Source organism: Idiotropiscis lumnitzeri, chromosome 10 (assembly GCF_059441095.1).
Source record: "Idiotropiscis lumnitzeri isolate Australia: NSW breed Sydney's pygmy pipehorse chromosome 10, RoL_Ilum_1.0, whole genome shotgun sequence".
Taxonomy (NCBI): Eukaryota; Metazoa; Chordata; class Actinopteri; order Syngnathiformes; family Syngnathidae; genus Idiotropiscis; species Idiotropiscis lumnitzeri.
The window spans coordinates 4,928,634-4,945,478 of record NC_142400.1 but is presented as its reverse complement, the minus strand read 5'-3'; the positions used below and the strand labels follow the sequence as shown (position 1 = coordinate 4,945,478).

The 16,845-nt window shown below is 40.2% G+C and overlaps 3 protein-coding genes across 4 annotated transcripts in view; 1 reads left to right on the top strand and 2 right to left on the bottom strand.

Moving 5' to 3' along the window:
* Positions 1 to 9: 9 nt before the first annotated feature.
* LOC148328742 (killer cell lectin-like receptor subfamily B member 1A) lies at positions 10 to 3,846 on the top strand. The gene is made up of 8 exons (XM_088306177.1): positions 10 to 158; positions 277 to 423; positions 549 to 641; positions 1,235 to 1,339; positions 1,902 to 2,006; positions 2,313 to 2,464; positions 2,555 to 2,655; positions 3,262 to 3,846. Exons 2-8 carry the CDS (start codon positions 309 to 311, stop codon positions 3,386 to 3,388), a joined length of 798 nt encoding a protein of 265 aa, XP_088162303.1. The 5' UTR covers positions 10 to 158; positions 277 to 308; the 3' UTR covers positions 3,389 to 3,846.
* A 233-nt stretch (positions 3,847 to 4,079) lies between these two features.
* trpv6 (transient receptor potential cation channel, subfamily V, member 6) lies at positions 4,080 to 10,699 on the bottom strand. Of its 2 annotated transcripts, none has more exons than XM_088306174.1 (16): positions 10,365 to 10,699; positions 9,416 to 9,513; positions 9,233 to 9,355; positions 8,755 to 8,895; positions 8,471 to 8,569; positions 8,189 to 8,364; positions 7,708 to 7,854; positions 7,525 to 7,604; positions 7,297 to 7,432; positions 7,091 to 7,177; positions 6,795 to 6,871; positions 6,555 to 6,720; positions 6,314 to 6,380; positions 5,478 to 5,746; positions 5,186 to 5,292; positions 4,080 to 4,457 (listed from the first exon to the last, which is right to left on the bottom strand). In XM_088306174.1, exons 1-16 carry the CDS (start codon positions 10,493 to 10,495, stop codon positions 4,223 to 4,225), a joined length of 2,139 nt encoding a protein of 712 aa, XP_088162300.1. In that variant the 5' UTR covers positions 10,496 to 10,699; the 3' UTR covers positions 4,080 to 4,222. The 2 variants fall into 2 exon arrangements, with proteins under 2 accessions (XP_088162300.1, XP_088162301.1); XM_088306175.1 differs by having other exon boundaries at positions 9,416 to 9,479; positions 10,365 to 10,507.
* A 2,773-nt stretch (positions 10,700 to 13,472) lies between these two features.
* ephb6 (eph receptor B6) overlaps positions 13,473 to 16,845 on the bottom strand; it is a 32,186-nt gene continuing 28,813 nt past the window's right edge. The window contains exons 15-19 of the mRNA XM_088306199.1: positions 16,527 to 16,745; positions 16,303 to 16,452; positions 15,574 to 15,758; positions 15,342 to 15,500; positions 13,473 to 14,388 (exon numbers count right to left, since the gene is read on the bottom strand). Coding sequence (XP_088162325.1) covers positions 14,283 to 14,388; positions 15,342 to 15,500; positions 15,574 to 15,758; positions 16,303 to 16,452; positions 16,527 to 16,745 — 819 coding nt within the window. The 3' untranslated portion in view covers positions 13,473 to 14,282. The remainder of the gene's footprint in view (positions 14,389 to 15,341; positions 15,501 to 15,573; positions 15,759 to 16,302; positions 16,453 to 16,526; positions 16,746 to 16,845) is intronic.

Genomic DNA, 16,845 nt, shown 5'->3' with positions numbered 1-16,845 from the left:
CGCAATGGATTCGTTTTACGCTGCATACCGAAACTTTAGAGGAAGGTCAAACGCGAAGATAGTGAATCTCAATAAGGGGAAGTATTCAGATCTTCAACAAACAGCTGTAGACTGGACACGTCTCGGAGCGTTCCTCCCGCCGCTTGCGTATTTTCAAGGTAAAAACGTCCACCTCGACACTTTGTTTCACATTTTCGTCCGTTGCCATTTACGCCGGCGTGATAACGAGTTGGGAAAACTTATCAGCCCTTCTGCTCTACATTTTCCGCGGGAAAGTGAAAGTTAGCCCGACGTGAAGAAAGGAAATCATGGAGCTGCAGGAGATCGCCGCAATGAAGAAGGAACGCGCAGAGGAGATGGCCGCAAAAAAACCAATGCTGGAAGTCGCCGCGAACCCGTACACACTTGCCGAGGGCCCACATTGTAAGTTAAAAATGATTTTCTTTTCCTTTTTATGTTGTTTTTTTATTTTTTTTTTCAAATTAAGTTTGATCGCATTTTAGTCTTCCTAATTGGTTTCAAACGTGTCCTTCGCTGTTCTGGTTTAGCCTCAGCCGAAGCAGGACCAGACGACTACATAGGACTGAAAAAAACATCTGAGGATATCTATTCAGCCATTTCAGAACCAAGTAAGAAAACAGGTATACTTTACTGCGCATAACGTTTGTTAAGTAGATCCGCAAAAAAAATAAAAAAATTAGGATGCCTAAGAACATTGTAGGGTGTGTCTCGATAAATGCGTTTAGGAGAAAGCGACACAAGATTTCTTTGAAAATAAAAAAAAAAAGGCTGCTGACATTTAAGATAAAAGCAACAAAAAGCAGAAGTTGTGGCATTTTGTCGAGTGGCAAAATTATGCATGCCTGGCAATTTGCTTTTAAGAATTTATTTTATTTAATTTTCAGTTATTTATTTATTTTTTCACAAGAGTATTCATCCCATCTGAAAAATGAGTTTAAATTAAAACATTTCATTAATACAGCGACCGACCAAAATGAAATATTAAAATGGGAAGGAAAAAAAAAAAAGATGTGTAACCATATTTGATTATTTTTTATTTATTTCAACTTTTCACAAAGCGTGGGATTCTTTGCAGCGAAAATGTTGCAGACAACAAGGCTTGTTGCTTTTTGATCAGAAGAGGAAGCAAAGTTCAAAAAGTTTCGCTGGCTTTTCATGTCTCCAGTGTCTACGACTTTTTTTTTTTTTGGGGGGGGGGGGTCTCTCTTGTCAGATAAACAGGCTCAAGGTGCCGTGAGGGCTTACCGAATTGCATGCTTGATCCTGACCGTGGTCTGCTTGGTGCTGCTGCTGGTCGTCATCGTCCTACTCGTGAAAAGTGAGTTTCGGCACCAGGTCCTCTTGCAGGCGATATTTTGATTAATGAAGCGCTGAGACCTTCTTATAAACATTTGTACACATACGTCAATGAAAATAAACAAGCTGAGATTACCTAAAAAAAAAAAAGTTTTGCACAATCGTGGTCTAAGTCCAAACTACCATCAAATATTTTAATATATTTTGAAAGCTGTTGTATAACATTCTCTTCGGCTAACATGCAATTGCACCTGCACTCAAACTAAACGCTACATTTTTTTTTACGAATCTTCAGTCAATTTCTGAACTTCACTTTCTGGGTTGTTGGGCCCAAATCCGGGAAAAGTGCTTGGTGCGCAAATGGACGACGTGAAACTAAAATGTATGTTTGTCCTAGTGTGTTGTGGAAGCTGGAAGATTTTATAAAACCATTATTTATTAGAAAGATACCATAGGCCGTATCGCTAGTGATTTCTGCACTAAACTTAAAAAAAAAAAAAAAAACGGATTTAGCCCACTCTAGTTCTCAATTGTTCTCCCCAAAAATGCATATCAATACATACTGTGCATCCGTCCGCTTCTAGTGAAAACTGGATCCCCCGCCTGCCCCGTGAACCCCATGAGCTGGCTTTCGTCAACATGCGACGTGGAGCAGTGCCAGGCTTTCACTTCTCAAGATCGAAGCCGATGTGAGTGTGTGGGCGGGATGGGACGAGCTTAATAGCAAGACGACATATCCATCTTAAGATCCGATGTTTAATACTCTCTTTGTCCTCACTAGTAGGACAAAATTGGCGTACTGGGAGGACAAATACAAGTTATGAGTGATGGAAAACCGAGCAAACGCTTTTAACTCATTTACTGCCATTGACGGCTAAAGACCTCGAAGATCCTTTTTTTTTTTTAATTTTTTTTATTTTTTTTTTTTTACCCGGCTGGTAGTGAATGAGTTGAGATGAAATTCAAATGTCTTAAATTGGACTACCCCGCTTTAGGTTACTGCTGCCACCAGTGCCCCCCCGGGTGGGTGAGACTCGGCCAGTCTTGTTTCTTGTTGTCCACGTTGAGACTGAGCTGGGAGGAGAGCCGGCAGAACTGTTCTGGTGAAGGAGGATTTCTGGCCGCGGTCAAACGCCCAAGTCTCCAGGTGGCTGTCACGCCAATCATTGCGGCACCGATAACAAATTGATTTGCGTTTTCTTGTGGTTTGAATGACAATGTTGGCTCCATATTCCAGCGCTTTCTGACTCAAAAAGGGAACGGACTCAAATACTGGATCGGTCTGCGGCGCTACGGCACTAAGTGGACCTGGCTCAACGGCAACCAGCTGGAACAGAGGTGAGTCGACTGGACATCGTTAATCTGCCGCAGTTTAACGCCAACTATTGGCAAGGAGGATTTATTAGATATCAGAATATATATTTTTTTGCTGTCAGTATTGGTGGCTAGTATCTGCAGCCTCTATTAGTATCCGATACCTTATAATAAGCCCCTTATACTGATACGCGGCCTCTCTACTTGCCTATCCCTATTTATTTATTTATTTAAAATATTAGTTTCTCTCACGTCTTCACAGAATGCAACATCCAATGTGGCTTTATGATTACGTCTAGTAGAATTGATGGATGGATGGGTAGGTATATAGACACCGTAGCTAACTTGCAAGCTAACAAGATAGCATGCAAGCTAGCTAGTTAGTCAGCTAGCTAGATCGCTAGCTAGCAAGCTAGCTCGCTAGCAAGCTAGATTGCTAGCAAGAAGCTAGATCGCTAGCAAGCTAGATCGCTAGCAAGAAGCTAGATCGCTAGCAAGCTAGATCGCTAGCAAGAAGCTAGATCGCTAGCAAGCTAGATTGCTAGCTCAATGTCTAGCAAGCCGGCGAGCTAGCAAAACTGATAGAAAGATGCCTATTTCAAAGGTCGACGTTTTGGTTTTGCTTCGTAGCTATTGGGGAACCAAACCGACAGCGGGGGATTGTGGGATACTGAGCAGCGACGATCCTACCGAGACAAACTGGATGACGTCACCTTGCGACTCTTTCACCTATTTCATCTGTCAGACACACCTCTGAACAGCAGTTGGTCAGGAGCATCCCTCCAGGCGTGCAAATGAAGCCGTTGAAATGAGAGATGCTCTGCAAATTGAAAGACAGAGCACTGTATGTAGCAACTTTTCTTTTAGAATATGCGCTTAAGATCGAGTAGAGCAGCTCTCATTCTTGTGTGCGAATGCTTTCAGAATTTTCCACTGAATTCATGTTTTCAAATGCAGAAATGAATCATTTATCAACGACTTTAAACCAGCGGAACATTTTCTGTGAAACCACATTTTTGTGTTTCACGTTGCAAGTGAATTTGACATCAATAAATAATCATGTGCTTTATTATTTTTTCTTTTTTTTTTTTAAACAGTAAATTTGTTAAATTAATGGCCAACAATAATCATAACTTTTTAGCAAAGTAAAGTCTAGTTTTATGCGCGTGCATACATCTGCTAATATTATAATAAATAACAATATTTTCTTTCAAATATTGAAATCCATTTTCTTGTCTGATTGTGCATTGACACAAAATTCAACCACAACCATCAACATTTTTTGTTAAATTGATTATGAATCAAAACGAAAACAAAACATTTTCATTTATGTTTCTGTTAGCTTTGGATACAGCCTTATTCATTGGTCCGAAAATTATTTTCAAGAATATTAGGAAATGTATTGGTCTAATATGATCTTCTTTGATACAATTTCATTGTCATATAAATATGTTTGTGCAGCACTTTATTCCTTCTTAGCATATATATAAAAATAAGACACTCTTTTCTACAGTGTAATACTGTAAGCAAAATTGCACCTTTTTACTCTGATGACTAAAAGATCGAATATGAAGTCATTTATATGCTCCGTCTAGACAAAGTGAATGTCTTGCTCGTCCTCGGGCTCCTCCAGCTCCGCGTGGGCACTCAAAGCACTCTGACGAATCATCTGCCAGCATGTCATGGATCTCCTATTTGCCGGTCTGACTTTGAGCTTCACGTCAGCCTTTTCGGTTCCTTCCTTCTCCTCCTTTTCGTCCTCCCGGGCGAACACTTTAATGTATCGCCGCATCTTCTGCATCAAGGGGTCGTTTCTATCCTCCACTCTGCAAAGTGAGTCAGCGATCAGGCGGTCATCGGAGATACTGTACGCCGGCGGGACACTTCATTAGGTACGCCAGCACAAGTGAAGGATCTGGAAAATGTGTTGTACTCGCTAGATTTTTTTTTTTTTGCTGTTCAAATTTCAGCCTCTACGTCAGGTGTGGGCAAACTGCGGCTCGGGGGCCACGTGCGGCCCATTAAACGTTTTAATCCGGTCCGCCGAACTTGAAAAAAATTAAATGAATAAATATTGTTCATGTTTTATTTTCTAAATACTCTGGTGTGTCAAACACAGATATTTTGTTTTAATGCTTTTGTTCATTTTCATTTCAAATTAAATGTATTTTTTTTCCCTCCTATGAGGTGAGATGACCAAAACACTCCATCCATCTCCTCCTGGTCCGGCCCCTCTGTCAAATTTTAGAACCGATTGTGGCCCGCCAATCAAAAAAGTTTGCCCACCCCTCCTCTTCGTGTTGCCATGTCACAACCTAACTAATCAAACTACTTTGCAACACTTCAAATTCATCCTCGGAGGGTCAGCTGATTGGCCCACAATGACATCTGCATTTTTCCGCCTTCTGATTGGTTGATCAAAAGCAAGCTTAGTTGAGATTTTCACGTCTTTATTCTACGCTGTACTCTTGATGCTTGATAAAGCTTATGAGAATAAATAAATAAATACATAAATATAAATAAACACTGATAATAATGACGGTAAACATCCTACCTGAGGTACCAGCGCTCGGTCAGGCCGTAGCTGAGTCCGCACACTCCGAGTCGAGGCCAGAGGCAGCGGGGCAGCCTCCTCTCCAGCATCAAAGTCGTGGCCACCACCTGCACAATGGTTACCATGACAACGCAACGCACCACAGCTACGGAAAGCGTTTTATTTTAATTTCCATCCTAAGGTCCACGCCGTGGGTCAAATAGCGTTACATGGACCGTAACCTTGATATCAAAAAGATCAATTTAACCCCAACTCTCATCTTTCATCCAAATCTGCACATTTCAACTCTCACCTGAGTCCTCCACAGCTCGTCTCTCTCCTGGGCCACCCGCCAGTGGGTGTCACTCATCATGGCGATCAGCAGGTTGAGCAGGAGGATGTAGGACACCACGGAGAAGGCGCAGTGCAGCACGTGGACGATAGGTGGCGTGGCGAAGGTGTGGTCCACCGGCAGGTCAATGAGGCCCACGCTGAGCTCGAACTGGGAGAAGAGCGTGATGGGGAAGGAGCGATACGCCGGGAGGGACTCCGGATCTTGAGTCATGTACACCATCCACAGGGCTGAGGAGTCAAATAGACGATGACGTCTCTGTTGCTCATATTTAACAGTGATCGTTGAATTGACAGGAACTCACAAATACGGACCTCAGATTTCTGTAAATATTTCATTTTTATCTTTTCGTGGGATACCTCTGAAGAAAGGACACTTCGCTATAATGTAAAGTAGTGTACAGCTCATATAGTTTACTGTCCCGTCAAAATAATTCAAGTCACAGCCAGGAAGATCAAAATCAGGGGTGGGCAAACTTTTTCATTGGTGGGCCACAATGGGTTATAAAATTTGACAGAGGGGGAGGATGAATGGAGTGTTTTGGTAACCTCACCTCATCTGAGAAAAAAAATACATTTTTAATTATTTAATTTTAATTTTCAATGAAAGTGACAACAAAATATGTCTTTGACACACCGCAGTATTTAGAAAATAAAACCGTCTGCACACGTTTTTATTTTAGCAAAAATGTCATTTCTTCACTGTTGTCCCATGAAAAGATAATAAAATAATTACAAAAATGTGAGGGGTGTGCTGACTTTTGAGAGATACAGTATATTCCCAACGGATATACTCACAAGTTGAAAAACCAAGAAGTACAATGAGACTCAGCCACATGAACTTTGTCAGGTCTCCGAATAAAATCTAGGAAGAAACGAGGCAAAATATGTGATCACCAAAAAAACACAATTGGCTTCACTTTTTTTTTTTTTTTTACAAAAATGACTTCGATTTGTTTTCCTCATTTCAGATTACCAGCCCCAAAATAATCACTGTGACTTGAAAATACCTCCGAATGCCTCTTTTTTTTGTTCGCACCTTCTGAATCATAATGACGTACGGTCCGAGCATTTCAAAGCCGCGCGCGAAGAACATGACGTTGGTCCAGCCCAGCACCAAACACACAGCCATGACCTCGGCCTCGCCTTGCACACTGCACGCTCGGAACACACACAGCAGCACCACCAGACATGCGTAGCTGACACTGCAACAGCAACATCATCACACTTAGAAAGCGTTATCAACTATGCGACTTTCGTGGCGATTTCACGAACGTACAGAATAACGTGGAAGGGGCCGCCAAGCGCTGTCTGACCAAAGTAGCGCTTTGCACCCACTCTCAGGATGTCCGGGATCTGGTATCGGGGGAAGACAGCAAAAGTGTCAGCGTGTGTCTGCTATAAACAGTTTGTAGTGTCTTAAAATATTGGAAAATATTTTATCTTGGTCTCATTTTTTTTTTGTCATTTGACCATTCTTTATTTATTTATTCATTTATTTATTTTTATTTTTATTTTAATTTTTATTTTATTTTTTGTTTTTTTATAACCATCCCAAGTACACAATAACCATACTTCCAGCAACAGGATGACCAAAGCTCCCAGGACGCTGAGGATCTCTCCTACCAGACGAAGGTTGTCCGCGTATGTCACATAACTCTCCTGAGGATTGAAGGAAGAATTCTGGTCAATTCTAGGATAGACTCCCGCTGAGCGATAATTCTAATGCGGACACGTGCTATAGAAAATTAATGTAATGTATTTTTTAGTTGCCAGCGCACATGGAGCGACTTCTGGACGCGGATGGTTTTGTCCATTTCTGACAATGTGTAGTTCTCCGGAGCATCCTTTAGGGGGCGATATGTGCAGCACAATGTGAACATTCCAATGTAGAGCAGGTAGAAAAACATCAGGAGTCTGGAAAGAAGGCATATAGAAGAAAAATGTCATGTATAAAGAAGAAACACGAAACAGGTGTGCAGTTGTTTGCTTGAGATATTAAAGTATACCTGAAGTAATGCTTTCCATAAAGGTTCCACTTGAGGCTGACTAGCTGCCTCACAGGGGTCACCTCCAGTATTCTCCTGGCCTGGAGACCAAAATATAACAAAATATACAACTTAATTTTTCCATTTTGACACGCAAACCACTCATTTCATTTCAGTACACTAATTTTGAACATTGCATTGCACCTCCTTCTCTGGGCTTCCCACAATGAGCTCCAGCACTGACATGTTGTCGGCCCAAGAGTCAATCTCAGTCAGATCATAGAGGTGAGAGGTCAAAGGTCCCAGACCCCACTGGACCAAACGTCTTTTGTTCACCAGGTGCTGAAAGGCCTGAGTGAAGACAAAGATGAAGTGGAGTGAAAAAAAATCCTCTTCACCGTTTTACAAAACAGTACTGGTGGCAAAAAGTAGGATGTTAGCTAGCTAGCTAGCTAGATAGATAGACAGAAGGACAAGCAGTGCAAGCTAACTCATTTGATAGTTAGCTAGCTAGCTAGATAGATAGACGGACAGGCGGACTGGCAGCGCTAGCTATGTAGCTTGATAGCTAGCTAGATAGCTAGCTAGCTAGCTAGCTAGATAGATAGAGTTACATTTAATTGTGTGTAATGTGTTTGTTGATATCCCCACACTGCAAAACAGTCTGGGCCTCATATGCGCTCACCACGGTGTTTCCCTCTTTGGCAGCCAGTTTAAAAGGCGTAAGGCCTCTGGAGTTGGGCACCATGTCAAGCGGGACCGACTGATCCAGCTCTGCATCGCGGGCCATGATTAGGTCGATAGCCTGGCATGCGATTGTCTTGTTGGGCTGTAGGACTAAAACGTGGAGCACCGTGTTACCTTTGAAGGGGAAAAAAAAGACACAAGACAATTTAAGTCGTGTAAACGGTGATGAAGCTCATGAGAGAAAATATTGATCATGCTTTCTTTTCAAAACGTCACATGCCACGATCGTCTTGGACCCTGGTGCTGGCCCCTGCGTTGATGATCATGGAGATGATGTCCTCATTGCCGGCACATGCGGCAAAAGAAAGAACGTGCTCACCTGAGGTCAGTGGAAAAAAGGCATTGTAGGGCCTCCATTTCAAATAAATTGCTTTTTTTGTATAAATATATAAATGCTTCAACATTTTAGAAGAGGAAATATACAGTTGGAATAAATGAAGAGATTTTCCGATGAAATTTCCTAATAATTAATAAATACCTCCTAATTGTTCAATTGTTTCTCACCGCAGTACATAAGTCCCCCGATCCGCTTTCTGAAGTACAGGCCTGTGACTCTGGGCGTGGCCGCGTCGGCCCCGTGACTAAGCAGATGATGGACCAAATCCAAGTTTTGATTCACCACAGCAATGTGGAGAGGAGTGACACCTGAGTCAGGAGAGACAAAAATCTCAACAAAAAGTGTGAATATTTGTGTGCGTTCGTGTGTGTTAGTTTGCAATTGCGCAAGGAAATGTATTTAGTAGCTCTAGTGGGAGTTCCTGATGAAGAATCACATGTGATTGAAATAAAATTTGAACACAAATAAGATACGTAATAACGCACAGTTTTAACGTAATGTAGTCAGAAAACACGGAAAGGGAAAATTTTCAAGGGGTAAAAAAAAAAAAAAATGAAGGCGGAAATATAATTTAAGAACAAAAATGATCAAATAAAATCTCAATTTAAAAAGTATTACAATGTGATGTACCGCACACTTGTTCACCTTGGAAGAGGTCGGAGGTCATGGGCTCGTTGATGAGTTCGGGGGCACCGTCCATCAGGGCCAAAGCCGCGTCCACGTTGTTGTTCATGGCGGCCACGTGGAGCGCCGTCTCGCCCAGAGCGCCTGAAGCACAACGAGGCACGTTGGGATGGACCCACGGACAGACAGACAGACAGACAGTACCTCTCTCAAAGATGTTGGTGGAAGAACAGCCGAGCAACTTCTTGATGCAGCCTGCGTTGTTGTTCTTTGCCGCGTAGAAGAGAGGAATGTCATTCATGCTGGAAGATGACATTTTCACACAAGGAGTTGCACATTAGCATACGATGGAATATTTTTTTTTTTTTTAAATAGCTCAAAAAAATCAAAACGCAGCCATATATTCATTTTTTGCTGAAGTAACAAATTTGGTCCCGTACTTTGTTGGATTTTTGGAGGGATATTATCATTTTGGATGTTTCATTCTAGTTTTTTTTTTTTTATTCCATTTTGACTCAGTCAGGTTTAATCGTTTTTTTTTTTTGGTGGGTCTGTTAGTTTTTATTTTTTAAAGCTTCATTTTATGGTTACTTTTTTTTTTTCTTTTTAGTTTTAGTGTTATTTTTTTTGTTTAAAAAAAAAAACACAGATTATTTTTATGTTGTGTAACACCCAAAAAAGGTTATTAAGTAGTAAGTAGCGTGTAATAAAGTAAAGTAAAGTTAAGTCTCAAACGATGGCTTGATCTTCCTTCTTCTGTACGGCCGGAAAGTAAAACCGAAATGAATACATCTGAAATCAACTCCCAAAGCTCATGTATGTAAAACAAAGAATGTTTTTAATTTTAATTTGTTTTTGTTTTTTTAAATATGTAAAATGCAATTTTATTTTTCAAGTACTCTCTTTTAATTTATTTCATTAACTATTTTTTTTTTTCAATTTTAGCCCAAAATATTTTATGAATTTTTCTATAAAAACCTTGATCGATACTTGACTATTCATTTTGCAGAAGACTTTGGACGTTTGAGGGAAGCCTGGCTGACTCCAAAGTACAATAGTAAAAATTGACATGTACGCATCTAAACATGGGTGTGTAGACTTTTTAAACCCACAGTAATTACCAAAAACCCTTTTTTTTTTTAGGACTTCTTACCACTTGGTGTGGAGCAGAAAGGTCTCATCCAACATCTGGTTCCATCCTTTCTTATTCTGAAGGCGAAACTTGAGCTGACTCCACCAGTGGTTGAGCTCGCTGGGAGCCGACCTGGCCAGCGCAGGCGACATATTGGTCCAAAAGTTGCTTTCACCGTTCTGAGTTGTCAAAAGTCACGGGAGGGGAGGTGAGCTTCGTTTTATGCATGCCCGTCATGAGGGAGGAGACACCTGCAAAAGAGCGACAGGTGACGAGTGACATCCAACATTTAGCTTAAATCGGGACTTAGACAGAAAATGAAAACCCACGGTGCGCAAACGAAGACTTTTTAGAAGGCATGAAGATATTAAAATAGTGATTGAAGGTTTTCGAGTGAAGTTTTCACTGCCAGGCCTGTGCGCATTCCAGCAGCCTGCACGGAAACCTGCATGGCCACGATGGCAAATTCTGCAGCATCATGAAGAGGAACTTTTTGGGGTAAACCAGTCTGGAATTTGCAAGCTTTTCAAATCAGATACGAAGGCGGTAGCGAGCGACTCGGCGTCTGAGTCAACAGGCGGCGCCGCACACGTTTCATTTGACACTTTAGAAAGAGCAAAATCATGACTTGGCGGGTTGGCTGCAATAAAAACGATGAGGGGAGGTCACCGTCCTCGAGAAGCTGAAAACTAAAAATGTATTTTTACATTATGAACAACATGACACAAACACTAGTGAAAAACACGATTTGGAAACCCTAATTTTGGTTTAATAACCTGCTTTGAAACTTTAACCCGAGTTTGAAACACTACTTTAAAAGATTTTAAAACCCTGAATTGAAACCCGAACCCTAGTTGAAAACTACAATGCTAGTTTTCTATTTTGAAACACTAACACAAATTTAAAACCTTAGTTCAAACCCTACCTTGAAACCCTAACCCTAATTTAAAAATCCTGTTTTGAAACCCTACCCTCCGATTCAAAACAATTTGTTTCCACTTATTGATAGTGGGAAAACTGACTTGCATTTACCGAGGAGACAAGCTCACGAAAATAAAACAACTTCTTTGTTTGTGGTGGCGTCCAGGGTTGCGCTAAAAATAGCAAGTGACCAACATGATGTCCGACCGCAGCGAGAACACGTTGCCGCCGGCTGCTTTTATTTTTGCTTCCATTTCGCAACATAACTATTATGCAATCATCATTCTCAGAAAGCATGAACGTCTTCATCAAGAAATAAAAACACCACAGCAGTGCCAAGTGGTGATGATAATGTGAGTCATCTCCAGAAACCGAGCTCGGCCAAAATATGCATATTGAGTCCCAAGAAAATAACTGGAAAAAAAAAACTAAAACTATTTTGAAAGCCAAGGTATGTGGGGAAAGCAAAGTTTTCAACCTGATTAAAAACAAAATTATACTCAGGGCAGCTTCTGTTGGCATCTTATTCTATTTGTGTGCAGCATAACAGCTAATGCAGCTTCACCATGTTTGCTTTGAATTCCGGACTCCACATCTGCAGTCCAAAATTAAAATTTCTTAGACTGTCATCAAATTAAAAGCAAATCATGACAGCATCAATAATTTGGAAAATAAAAAGTACTGCATGAATAATGTAAAATTAAAAGATGAAAAATATTACTGTAATAATTAAAACAAATAAAATAAATTGAATAAAAAAATAAAAATTGAAAAATAAATATATTAAATTGGAATACATTATATACATTTTTAATACAGATTACATCTGATTAAATGAGTAAAAAAAAGTCCAACCTGCAACAAAAAAAATTCTGGACTCTCAAAAACAATCAGTACCGGATTCTGTTTTTTTTTTTACATGCACTGATGCAAAATGATGACTTGATATTTTCAGATTTCAAACACATCCTTTGCCAAAGCAAAAATAACGCTTCCTGTCAAACGTGACATATCATCTCATTTGCAAACAGTGACAGTGACAAAGAGTCCCAGTCGTGCTCTCCGGTGAGTTTGTGTAAGCAGTCTCGCTATCGGCGCAGATCACTTGCGATGTCCCGGCGGTGCTACCACCATGCCAGATCGCCGAGTCTTGTGTCGGACACACGCTGAGGTCAGCAGATCTCCCGTTGTGATTTCACTCCAAAAATGCTGACTTCCACATAGATCGGCAACTCCGCCGTGAAGGTCAGCCCGGGGTGTCAATGTCAAGTGCCGTCAGTGTGAAGACACAAATCCACTACTGGGATTCAGTTAGGTCTGCAATCCATTTGCACGGAGGATTATACAAATGTCGATAATAGTGATACCGATGGATGTTAGTATCGATATATATATATATATATATATATATATATATATATATATATATATATATATATAAAAAATAATTGGAAGCTTTTATTTGAATTCAACCCGTCAGACGCAAATTTAAATGTGCATTGCCATCCAATAATTTTTCAATATCTAACCATTATCGAGGGGAATTGCAATAAATTAGCTAAGAATACATTGAGCATGTAAATCTTTCATTAGAAGATAAAAATTGAATTCCTTCAAGGTACAATAAATATTGAAATAATATCAATATTGCGATATCCAACAACCTGAGTGCATTTTACATTAATTTTCCAATATCGTGCAACCCTAACACACACACACGCACACATATGCAGACATATTTGTATATTAAAAAAATACATTATATAATATATATATATATATATATATATATATATATATATATATATATATATATATATATTTTTTTTTTTTTTTATACACATTGGCATACAAAATGTCAAAGCACTACTTTTCTACTATGGTGTGTCCTTCCTTCACTTAAACATATGGGCACTATGATGTCACAATTTGGTACGAAAGCACTACTTCTCTATTAGACAATCATTTGGCGCCATCTTGTGGTATTTTAGGGTGTTTCAGAACGAGCACAAAAATAGTAGTTGCTGTGCATTTTTCCGAGCATAAAATGAGTTAAAAAAAAATAAATCCATCACTAGGCAAGAGATATAAATTTTGCAACACATTTCTGATGGCTAGTGGTTTAAAATGGTTAAAATCGACACAGCGCATTTTTACAGTTCCAGCTGTTAAAAATGCGCTATCTAAATAAAGTTGTATTATAAATAAAAAAATGACTGTGATATTTATTAAATAAAGTATTTTCATTTATTTTACAAACGTTTCACAATTACAGAATAGTGGTGAACACTCATACATGTAAACACAGCTATTTATGTGTAAGCTGATGCACACGCGCACACACACACACACACACACACGCGGGCATTCCCTTCAAGTGTTAGTCCGATCCGAAAGCGTGTCACACATTCACGGAGCTCTCAGTGTTTTTTTTTGCGTTTGCAGTCAAAACGGAAACCGAGTGAAGTGTGTGACTTCTATACAGTATAAAACCTCGTGGGGTGCTGCTCTTCTCATGGCAAAGTGGACGCTTGTTTGACAAAAAAAATAAAATAAAATAAAATAAAACTGCTGTCTCGTCACTGGAAGTGCACGCACAAGACCTTGAAAAGCAGCAGCACTTTTCCAGCATTTGGTGACATAAATTCACTCACAAAAAAACGTGATCATTGTCTTGCCGCAATTCATTGTTCGGAGCAAGCTCCATTGTTATATTACGAAAATAAAAATGTAAAACAATAGTGACAATGTTCTGGATGTGGACGGGGGAGTGGAAAAGGAGATGCGGAAGAGAGGAAAGATGGAGAAAGAATACAATAATAAAGTCAAATTCAGAGTGAAACAAGTTCCCCGTTGGCTTCTTCCTCATGGCCGGACTACATCTCCCATAATGCACCTCTTCTTTCATGTTATTCCTTGGATATGTCTTTGAATGCCGTGTCAAATTTCAGTCCAAGTCGTTGCTGCTGGTTTCCATTTTCAGTTTTTTTTTTTTTTTGGCCTTCAGTGTGTTTGCAGTCACACCTCCACTTGGCCCTGAGTCAGATGGGCCTTCAGCTGCTGGGCGGCGTTGAAGATCTTCCTCTGGTGGCCCAGCAGGTTCACTCCGAGGTTCTGGATGTCTCTGGAGGAGACGGCACAAGAGTCAGGGGACATTTCATTTTGACTTTTGTTTATTAAATTCGACTCGTTTTAGAGCAAGTTTTTCATTTTCTTACAAGTTTTATTTTTTTTGGGGGGGGGGATGCTTAATTTTAGTATAGTTTTTATTAGTTTTAGTTTTTTTTTATATATATATATATGGAGTATTTCTTGAGTGCAATTTTTTTAAGCTCTCTAAATACTGTTTAATAAAGTTATTTATTTATGTAATTCTCAACAACAACCTTCCTTCTGCTGTAAAGAAAATGAACACCGAAAGCTCATGTATGATATTAATGAACAAAAATCAAATGGACATTTTCGTTAATTTTTAGTTTTATAAACATAAGATGTAGTTTCACGTAGTTTTCTTTTTTTAATTGATGTTAGTTTTAAAGGCAGTTTTGTTTGCTTTTCTTAGTTTTGATTATTTCAAAACTGCTTTGATTTGAATTACATTTTTATTAGATTTAGTATTAATTTATTTTATATTTTTATTGTAATTTTTTTTTATGTATGAAGTGTTAGTTATTAGGTTATTACTGTGTAATAAAGTAAACTACTATTTTCAAATGACTGTATGACCTTTCTTCACCTGTAGAGCCGTACTGCACTGCCAAAATAAATAAAATTTCTAATGAACCCCAAAAGCTAATGTATGATATTAATTGCCGAAAATCAAATTGAAGGACATTTTCACTATAATTAGTAATAGTCAGTTAGTTTTAATTAATTTGATACAATTTTATTTATTGTTTTTAAAACATTTTCATTTTATTTCATAAACAAAAGTGTTATTTAGTGCATGTGTGTGTATGTTTTAATTTGAGTTATTCCATTAATTCCCGTTAACTAGAATAACCTTATCCCACACATCGCGCAACGTTTGAACACTTCCCACCCACGCGTTTGAGTTTCCGGCCAAGCTGTACTCACTCCACGGTGAGGCGACTGACTCTGTCCAACGTGTCCAAATGCGCTCGTTCAAACTCATCTTGGTACCGCTCCATCCTCAGCGCCCGCAGCCAATCACTGACTGTAGCCACTGATGAGAAATCTGTGGGGGTGGGGCTTAGAAGCGGCTGTGAGCAGCTTCTACACGTAAAAGAAAATAACACAAATCAAATCCTTGCTGTGTGAACACTTAGTACCTGGGTGACGGTCTTACCTCGTTATGTCCGTCTTGAGGGACACGGGATGCCTGATGAGGCGGTCCATGGAGGACAAGATGGACTCAAAGCCCGGCCGGTCCCCTCGGTCGGCCTGCCAGCACTGAAGCATCAGCGAGTGGAGGGCTGAGGGGCAACTCGTGGGTGCGGGGAGACGAAACTGGTCCGCTACGGCTTTCATCACCTGTGGACGGGATGTTTGAGAATTGACAAAAGGATTTAATTTGAGTGTCCTTGCACCTTCTCAGTCAACGAGGAGTTCCGAATCGCGAAAATGACCACTGTTGTCATCTTCGTCAAAACCACACATGAGGTTTCGGGATTTATTTTAAGTGTATTTATTTTGGTATTGCTGTAGAGTCGTAAAGAAGAAGGAAGGAAGGTCATCCAGACACTCACATGTAGACTCCATTTCCACACCAGACCACGCCACATCAGTTCACAACCATTGACGGCGATAGACGTCAAAGATACATTTTTATAGCGCTGGCAGTGAATATGTTGCTTATTACACATTCATTACACATGAATACTCATTCATAGCCACTGTCAGCTATAAAAATTCAAAATGGCAATGAATGAGCTAAAGGCATACATTCTTAAACGTTAATTACACCTGATAAAGCCAGCTTCATTATGTTTTGTGAAAAAATCAAAAACAGGTATGAAAAAAAATTCTAATTAGCTTATCAGGACTTTCGAATCACCACTCAGTCCTCTGTACTCACTTCCTGATTACTCATGTCCCAGTAGGGCCGCTCTCCGTACGACATCACTTCCCACATCAGGATGCCGAAGCTCCAGACATCGCTAGCCGAGCTGAACTTGCGATGCTGAAAGGCTTCCGGTGCTGTCCACCTCACAGGAATCTTGCTCCCCTGAAGCAGGACGACAGAGCGGGTCAATTATTGTGCATTTCATGGGCGGGATTTTCGGACTTCCCGCTACCCACCAGAGAGGCTGTGTATGTTGGCATGTTTTGATCCAGGCCCCTCATGAGTCGTGAGAGACCAAAGTCGGACACTTTGCACACCAGGTTGGAGTTGACCAACACGTTTCTGGCCGCCAGGTCCCGGTGGACGAAGTTCCTCTCCGACAGGTAACGCATCCCGGCGCCGACGCCTCGGAGCATCCCCACCAGCTGGAGGACACTGAACTGACCCTCGTTCTCCTGCAGGGGGCGACGGAAAACAGAGTTCAATTTGTTCCGTGAACGAGAGCTGGGAGATCATAGAAAAAAAATATTGTAATCTTTTTTTTCACAATTAATA